This window comes from Primulina huaijiensis, chromosome 2 (genome assembly GCF_012295235.1).
Source record: "Primulina huaijiensis isolate GDHJ02 chromosome 2, ASM1229523v2, whole genome shotgun sequence".
Classification (NCBI taxonomy): Eukaryota; Viridiplantae; Streptophyta; class Magnoliopsida; order Lamiales; family Gesneriaceae; genus Primulina; species Primulina huaijiensis.
Genome location: NC_133307.1, coordinates 24,885,739 through 24,895,265, shown reverse-complemented (window position 1 = coordinate 24,895,265; position 9,527 = coordinate 24,885,739). Strand labels below are relative to the sequence as shown.

The window sequence follows — 9,527 nt, the reverse complement described above, 5'->3', positions numbered from 1 at the left end:
GTATATTTTCCTCATTAAAAATTTGATGATCAAGTGATTGATTATTCTGAGTATATTTCAAAAATTTTAAATATCTAAATTCCCATATACGCCAGAACCATAAAGTTTAAAAGAAGCTGTCGCCATTTACCACCTGCAAAAATTACACGGGTAATAATTTTTTTCTGACCGACTTCAACGGCCACGATTCCGTCCCTTTAACCAATCTCAGCCGTTAATCAAAAACTACTCCTGTTTCCCATTTTACCCCGGACACAGAGCCTTTAACCACGCTCTTGTTCTTGCTTTATAGCTTCGTTTGCATTAAAAATTCCCTCTAGTTTGTGTTTCCTGCTCTTAGTGCGGTTACTTCGAACTTCTTAATCATTTCTCTGTTATGTTGTTGCTGCGCGCCATTCAATTCTTCAGGTGTGTTATTTTGGTTTCTGCAAATGTAATATCTATGTTCTCTTGGTTTGATTTAAGCTTAATATGTTAAAATATTTCGGGGAATGTTTATGTTTTGTTCCCTCAATGACCGCTGAAATTGAAGTTTAGCTGGCTAAAAAATTTATGCTTTTTTGTTTTTGTTTTTGTTTTGTTTATTATCCTTGTCAATGTTTTTTTATTCTGTGTGGTTTTCAAACTTATAGTGAAGTACGGATTTCCGTTGTTTGTATTTTTTGTTATATCATAAAAAATTACATGCAATAACAAAAGAAGCTGTTCTTTTTTTTAAAACAAATTCTTCTTTTACCACTTCTTTCTCGATGTATCGATCCGCCTCTTATCCGTGATGTTGCTGAGTTGAAATTTCTCACGTTAGAGGCTGTGTAAACTACCAATTTTTTGTTTCTTTCGGTTTTAGTGCTCACTTGAACTCATTTGCACAATTTAATCGAGCAGCTTGTTTTTTAGCTGATTATTATTTTTTACATGTAATAAGATGTTCTAATAAACACTGAGCAAACAGTTGGGAAATCAGGCATATTCAAGTCAGTTAGGAGCATCCTTCCCACGGTGTCATGGTAGAATATTTAATTTTCTCTTCTGTTTAGTTTCAAATAAGCATGTCAAATCTCTTTACTTGGAAAGGCCTTGTAAAATTTGTCTACAACGTCACATGAATGTGATACTGACTTTGATTATCCGAAATGATGTTTAGTTGATTTACACTCCTGTTACTAAATGTTCTTTGGATTATGTTAAAGTCATAAACTGGGATTTCGAAATTAAGCTGTTGTTTTCTTTCGAGTTCTGCAGCTTGGGAACAGTTATTCCCTCACCACTGCCATATTGTTGATGATTTGTGATCATAGATTTTAAATCACTATAGTATGTTATCTTGCAAACTTATACAACGCTAAAGTTTCAAGATGATGTCTTCGGTGTTGCAGGGTGTTGAAGGGCAAAGCCAGTGTAATACTTCCTCGATGGATTCCTCAGCTTCTTTAGAATATGTTTCTCAGAATGGCTCGCGGTTGAAAGAGCACAATTACTTTGGGCTTTGTGAATTTTCCTTGGTTGACAGCTCTACGGTCTCCTCTATGTCTCAGGAAGATGACAAAAACTTAAATCTGAAATCCACAGATTTGAGGCTTGGTCTTCCTGGATCACATTCCCCTGGACGTGATTCAGACATTACTCCGATAAGCACCATAAATCTTGATGAGAAGCCATTGTTTCCCTTGGTTCCTTCCATTGACAGAATCCGCTCATCGTCACAGAAGATTGTTGTTTCTGGAAGCAAAAGAGGAATCTCAGACACCGAATCAAAAGGTGGCTTGTTTAGTGAAGAAAATTGGATGTTTAATGCAAGAGGATCTGATTCTACACAGGAAAACTTGGCTGATAATTCTGAGATAAATGTTGTGCTCTCCAAAAGGCCTCCTGTGTCTCAGTCTTCCATTAAAACAGAAGTACCTGTAAAAACTTCAAAATCATGCCATAACAATGTTAATGTTTCTAACACCAACATTGCACCCGCTGCTAAGTGAGTACTGAAGTTGATGAGGATAAGTGAGCCAGTATTTTAGATAACTATGGTCAAATGATTTTTTCTTTTTAATATTCTGAGGTTTGCCTCTATTGTTTTATATGTTTTGTTGCAGGACACAGATTGTTGGTTGGCCTCCTATCAGATCTTTTAGGAAGAATTCTCTGACATCGAGATCAAAGAACAATGATGAAGTTGATGGCAAACCAGGTCCTGGTGGTACTTTTGTAAAGGTCAGCTTGGCCGCTGCTCCTTATTTGCGAAAGGTTGATCTTAGAACATATTCCTCCTATGAAGAACTTTCTTTTGCTCTTGAGAAAATGTTCAGCTGTTTTATTATTGGTAAGCTGTTGTTTTTCGATTTATATGTTTCTTTTATGTTTTAGTGTTACGTGAGAGTATTCTGGTTTCAGGACAATGTGGACCTCCAGGAGCTCAAAGTAGAGAAATCTTGAGTGAGGGTAAGTTTAGGGATCATCTGTATGGATCTGAATATGTGTTGACGTATGAGGACAAAGATGGTGACTTGATGCTTGTTGGAGATGTCCCATGGGAGTAAGCTTTCTCCCCCACCTGCTTTTATTTGTGAAGTAATTAATTAACTTGCTTTCTGTAATTTTCTTTTTCGTGGGAATTGAGTTAGACAATCGGATGCTTCTATCCCTCGACTGCACAAAATTTGTAAGAATCTTTGACCGAGGGATTATACTTTGGGCATTTAACCTTTCTGAGTTTTTAAACAATCATAAGTAAAAAAAATATTAACGACACACTATTATTAAGTTTTTAAAAATCAAGCTAACTGACGATGCCATGAGAAATGGTAACTTCAATAGGTATTGGACACATTGTTTTGGCACTTTTAATTGGATGCCAAGGTTCCAGTTGTTATCCAAGAGGTGAATAGAGGCACCTCCTGAGTTATATATTTATTATTTGAAAATTGAAATTCAGTTCAGAGCGGCTAGTGGTGTCTCTTGCATTACAATTGGAGTCTTCGCATCCCGTTAAAGGTGCACCGACACCTGTTGAGTTATTTCTAGTCCGTTTGAATGTAAATCAAAAGGCACCCATGTTTTCGCTCAATTCTCTATTGGAGTGACACCAAATCCCAAATTTTAAAGGAGTCGTCTCTCGGTGTTGTGTTCATTTGACAAAGAAGAACTTTTACTATTTTGATATTTTCCTTAGTAGTATATATTTATAAAATCTCTAACCTTTTTCACTGTCGTATCGATTACTTGATACATTGTACATCACCGTTGGGTTTCCTACGTTGGTCCTCATTTGTTTCATGTTTTTGGGCTTTTTGTGCTGCTTTTAGGATGTTCATCACTTCATGCAAGAAGCTCAAAATAATGAAAGGCTCTGATGCTATCGGATTAGGTGAGAGATCTTGGTTTATCGTCGTATCCCCTTGTAGTTGTTGTCATTCCTTTCTATTATCTGTAGTGCGGATAGATAATAAATAAAAAGGGTAAGATCTCGCATTCCTGAGAACTCTTCTGCAGGCTCCAGTAAAATGGTTTGTTCTTATTTAGAGTACAATTGGTTCACATTATCGATGCTTGTCGATTTCATTAGACAATTGAGAGCTACAGCCTGCGAAGTCTTGATCAGTAACTTGTCAAATTGTTTAAACTTTATGTGGGCTCTAATGTTTCGTGATTCAAGATGGTATACTTCACATTTTATTTCGTTTGCTGCTTCACAGCTCCCGGGGCCGTGGGAAAATGTAAATCCCCAAACTAGCTCTGGCCTCTCTCGAGTCAGTAGTGGAATGTTCCAGAGGTTAAACCCAAAAAAATCCATTAAAGTTTCAGAGGTTAACTGGTCTGAATTACTTCTATTGCTTCTTGTTCCTCGATTGCATTGAGAATTTTCCAACTCCACGATATATCTAGAGTTTTCGAATTACCCTTTGTGTTATAATCTCGTTTGAATCAATATTTGTTGGATTTTTAATTTCTTGTACCGCTGTCACGATCATTTTATTGATCTAAAATTTTGGATTGCCTCGTTTTTTCATTCTTATGATTCACATTCGAATATCATTTCGTTTAATGTGAGAAATGTGCTGTACGTTATTGAACTGCCCATTTCCTCGTGAAGTTGAACAATATTATTTCGTTACGTCTTGTTTGCAATAAAATTAATAACCAGTGAATTTTGACATTTAAGTATTCGGGCATGTGTCTCCATTCTTAAATTAATTAATTTATCCTCTGACTGATACGGGAAAACTTATATTTTCTTCTCCATCACCAAATCTGAATCTGATTTCAAATCTAGAGTTGTCGATCCATTTATTGAAAGAGATTCCTTTGACTTTATGCCATCTGGGTGCCACGATTTAAGACAATAGATGTTTAATATGTAGCTGCTGTATTTAGCAAGCGGGGACAATTTTATAATTTTTTCTCCGAACTAAACTTGAAGAAATGAACTTAAATAAGTAGGAAAAATGATTTTAATCTGAGGAAGAGGATAATTTTTTTTTCATATTTTTACTAATCAAATTTTTACCCCAACTTTAGATGGTCTAATTCTACACTACATATATAGTTGAAATTTTGATAGCAAATAATAGTAGATGTAACATAGATCAAATCAAGATTGCATCTACTGATTAAGACAAGTAATAATACTCAGACTTTTGAAGAAATTTATTAAAAGTTATTCCTGTTGACTAATTTGGCATTTAATCATTTTTCGGATTTATTGCGATGCGTAATTATCAAACCAACCCCATCTCAAATAATTGAATACAATATATGTGACGAGAGAGTTTCCCTTTTACCTTGGATTTCTGCAGAGTTGGTGTTCCGTGAATTCAGTTAAGTAAATTTTTAGTGGGATTAAGTAGAATCAATCCCTCATCTAAGTTATCTTTAAAAGAACATATCTTTGACCAAATATGGAAAGATAAGGTTTGACTTTACAGCATGATTTTCTCCACGCTAGAATTTAAAGAAGGAATGGTAAAATAATGTTCCGATCGATATCTATAGATTGATTCAGATCTGAATGCCAAATTAGGAATGCGTGCATGGCGAAATTTTGATTGCTATGGACACTTAAGTTCCATTATAAGAAATTAAGAGTTTAATTATCAATAGATTGATTACGATAAACGCTAATACTGTCGTTCCAGAATTCGGTAAGCTTGAAGATGTAGTCAATGTATCGTCTCGAATATATATTGTTGAATTAGACTGTATATGTTGATTTGGACAATCATGTTATTGAGCTAAATTTTGGGGTGAAATTAGGTTAAATCCAATAATCTCAACATGACATAAAAACTCAATAACATATTATGTGTTATTCTGCCTTTACGAGTCACATGTTAATGTCTTATAAACTTTACGTTCAACTTGTTCATTCTTGAACGTGGTATGGATGTTTTAGGTGTCTCACGTCGGCTAGATTGAGTTTTTGGGAGTTTTGCATATGAACTCAAACAATCATTTCTTTTGATCTAATTTTTGGGATGAAGTTATACTCAAGTTCATAATCTTTTAACACATTAACACGTAATAATATAAGGTGTGTAGACGATCATAGGTATCAATTATCATCAAATGACTTTAAATTCTGCGTCATAAGCATATTGATTTCAAGAAAATTCAGTGCATCTTCTTGAAGACTCTCTCAAGTCTTAAATGTGTATTATAGTAACCGCTAGCCACCAGTTCTTCACCCTTGCTACCAGACAAAATGTCTCGACATATATATGTATGTACCTTGAGCTGCTCAAACTTAACCATTATTGCAGGTCAATAAAACCTTTCATTTTCTGTGTGTTTTTTTCGTGCTGAATGTGAAATTTGGGCTTTTCATTCACTAAACGACGCCAAGTATGAGGTACAATGATAGATTCGAAAATTTTGTCGGATGGGTCATTTATCAAGTTAGTTACCATGTGAAATCTATAATATATTAAATTTAGGAAACCACCGATTTGACATCTTTGAAAATTCGAAAAATACAACAATGGCTTGCTCTTGGGCATAATAAGTTTGGTCAATAATGTATAAACTCTCTATTAGTAATAATAGTTAAACGAATATCGCATTTATTTGTCTTAAATGAAACCATATGGTCCGCTGTACTAAATGTACATAGTGCAACGTGCGGTTCCTAGACTAATCTTATTCATCAACAAGTCACGTATGTATGGTATGAATTTCAGCTGGAAGATAATAATATTTGGAAAAACGTGTGGTGCAAATTGTACTTGCCTTATTTCTTTTTTTAATTTAAAATGGTAAAACTTAGAAGTTACCGTCCCTTGTGACCTCGGTACTCACGACGTCGTTCTGACTAGCATTTAGTGCTCTGATCCCCTGCATCCGTTCCCATATGCTCCGCACCCCATACCCAATCACGTGCACTCATTATTAAATTTCATTTCAAAAAACACAATTAAACCGCGAGAAGATAGACACCTTTTTTTTTATTTCTATATCATTTATTTGTTTGCAAGAAGTCAAAATTATTTGAATTTTTAACTGACGTTCCTTCCTAGGGGGATTTATTTGACAAAAGAAAATCAACCCATTTGCATCGATGATAGACCCACTTTTTTTTTTTATTTCATAAAAGAAAAGGTTAGGCAAAGAAGAGAAATGAAAATTGGAATAGTTGGAGGGTGAAACGGTAGTTTAAATAATTGATCAATTATATGGTACTAATGAACCTTTTTACTGTTTTACCAAGCGATGGGACTCGGTTGCCCGTATGCATTAAAATTCCAAAAGAGGACAGAGTAGGGCAGGACAGACTAGATTAGTTTAGGGTTGCAGAGGGGGTCATTTTCGGAATTCCGGAGGACTGACGAATTTAACAGAAAGGTCCGGACGGCGGAGAACGTGAGTGAACACGTACACTTAGTGTTAGTGGTCAAATCAAGAGAGCGGAAGAAGAAGCGTACTGCTGTGTGTTGTTTTGTTCCTTTCTGATCAAATTTATTTTGGTTTTTCTTATTATTTGAAATTAGTGATGTATATAATAAATAATTATTATTATTATGTATATTTTTAAAAAAATTTGTACTTTGCAAGAACTGTTTGTAATTACAGTTGAATCTTCATATTTTTTTTATGACAAAATTTAATGTGGTATTTGCAGACAATACATGGGGAAGATGAGCTATACGTAGTCTGGAACTGGCACACGATGGAGACTAATAAGGCCTGGAAGATTCCGAAATATTATTCACGACCATTTTACTCTTTGACTTTTCTCACTTTATTTTTTTTATATATTAGTTATGGATTCAAATGTAGTCTATAAAAAAATTTTACTATTTACCAATCAGACGCCATTTTCAATCATTACTTTTTAAAAGATAGATATTATTTATTTCATCTGTTAATATTTAAAAGAATGGTGACATATCAAAAAAATTAAATTTGTTTTATAAAAATATTTTGTTTACAAAGTTGTCATTCATGTATATGTGGATGGATGACAAGATTGAAACAAATAAAAAAAAAACTCAATTAGTTATGTTATTTGAGTTAGTTTATGTTCGACCAATAGTTATTTTTTTTTAATGTTCCAACATATTCTAGACTCACATATTAATAATGACAAAGACAAAACTTGTGTGAGACGATCACACGTGTCGTATTTTGTGAGACAGATCTCTTATTTGGATCATTCATGAAAAAGTATTACTTTTTATGCTAAGAGTATTACTTTTTATTTTGAATATCGGTAGGTTTGACACATCTCACAGATAAAGATTTGTGAAATCGTCTGACAAGAGACCCACTCTAATATGAATTGGCATCATATATAGATGATAAAAAAAACTAAAATTTTGTATTATTATAAAAAAAAAAACACTTCAATAGAAAAATACATATTATTTAGAGAAGGTATAAGTATATATACTTTTAAATAAAAATGGGTTCAAGGGGAGATGTACCAAAAAGTCACATTTATGAACTAATGTGGGGTGCACCTACCTAGTGTGGGAATGCACCTAACACTGCTCACTTTTTATTTTATAATAATTATATTGTATGATTTATAGTTATAATAATTATTAGCAGATATTCATTGACTGATAAGATTATTTATTGTTAAAAAATAATAAAATAGTAATTGGTACAACTGTATAATTATTGGTCATAATGATGGTACTAATCATATTACTCTGCCAACGCATCCCATTAATACGCTAATCAAAAGTCAATACTCCTACAAACCCATCCCAATTATTAGCTAAACTTCCTGTGTATTTTTACGGCTTCTCTCCAAGTGATTGGGTTAAAATCTTGATTACTACTTATCAGAATAAATAAGTTTTTTTATGACCTTTTTTTTTTAAAGCTTTAGGATCTTGAATTGATCAATGTGATATGGTGTCATCAATTTTTATTTTTGTATTTACAATAAAAAATAATATTTTTGTCTTAAAAAAATAATATTTTTTGTCTTAAAATCTAATATTTTTTCCGAGTGATTTAAATAAAATATTAGTTTCACAAAATTGACGTTTGTTTCACAAAAAATTTTGTGAAGAATCTTATATGAATTGAAGAGTATGTATCATATCAATTGTCTCATAGATTTATATTAATTATGTATTCATATAATAATAATTAATATTTTTGAGATAACAATTATTATTTTTTATTCAAATAATTATATATTATACAATATTTTTTCAACTATATGTTTTTTTTTAAATTCGATAAGAAAACATTTAAATTGCTAAAATTTATGTACTAACAAAAATTTATGGCTAATTTGTTTAGCATTATAGGTCTAACGTACAACCTCTAACACTGTCAGAAAACCATGTGAATTGGGCAAAGATATAAAATTTAAAAAAAAAAATTGGATTTAATCACAAAAATAAAATAGAATGAGATCCGAAAAATTCAGAGAAAGGGTTTCCAAAAAGAAGTAAAAAGTTGGGGACAGCGAAGGTTAAGGCGAAAGGGGGATCAAAGGTTGCGATTTTAAGGCTTACTTTGTATGTCAGGTGCCCCCCCATTGACTTCAAACTTTTTTTTACCTTCGTTCGCCAGTGACTTTTTAAATTATTACTCAAAACCCACCTTACATAATATGCCTTTCCTAGGGAAAATAAATGTTATATTCAAATAAGAAAGTAAACTTCATAAAAAAAGAAGTAAAAGTCAGCAACTCAGCTTATTTATATCACAATTATTTGTCTATATATAATTTTTTGATTTTGCGATGTAGATTTTTTACATGGATTCACATAGTCGACATGGATAATTTAGTTAAATCCAAAGCCACTTTCTTAACAACAGGAGATAAAATAACATGTTTAGGTGAGTACATGGGATTTCACAATTGTTAAAAGTGATAAAATAACCTGCTACATATTATTTTTCATAAAAATACCAAAAACAAATGGCCAAACTTATTGACTTGAAAGATTAAAAATTGCAGATCCCGATATAATGGAAAACCAAATGATGCATATTTTGGAAAAAGGAACCGCGGATTCCTACATATGATTAAATAGATTTCAAATAAATAAATGTGTATTCAGATCATATAT

General features: G+C 32.7%; 1 protein-coding gene across 4 annotated transcripts; it reads left to right on the top strand.

Moving 5' to 3' along the window:
• The first annotated feature begins 259 nt into the window (after positions 1-259).
• On the top strand, positions 260-4,003 carry LOC140970883 (auxin-responsive protein IAA9-like). 4 transcript variants are annotated; one of them, XM_073432842.1, is made up of 6 exons: positions 260-408; positions 1,377-1,972; positions 2,091-2,317; positions 2,389-2,530; positions 3,300-3,361; positions 3,690-4,003. In XM_073432842.1, the coding sequence occupies exons 2-6, from the start codon at positions 1,413-1,415 to the stop codon at positions 3,725-3,727; spliced, it is 1,029 nt and encodes a 342-aa protein (XP_073288943.1). In that variant the 5' UTR covers positions 260-408; positions 1,377-1,412; the 3' UTR covers positions 3,728-4,003. The 4 variants fall into 4 exon arrangements, with proteins under 4 accessions (XP_073288943.1, XP_073288944.1, XP_073288942.1 ...); XM_073432841.1 differs by lacking the exon at positions 260-408 and adding an exon at positions 716-1,007; XM_073432843.1 differs by lacking the exons at positions 260-408; positions 3,300-3,361 and adding an exon at positions 714-1,007.
• The last annotated feature ends 5,524 nt before the right edge of the window (positions 4,004-9,527 follow it).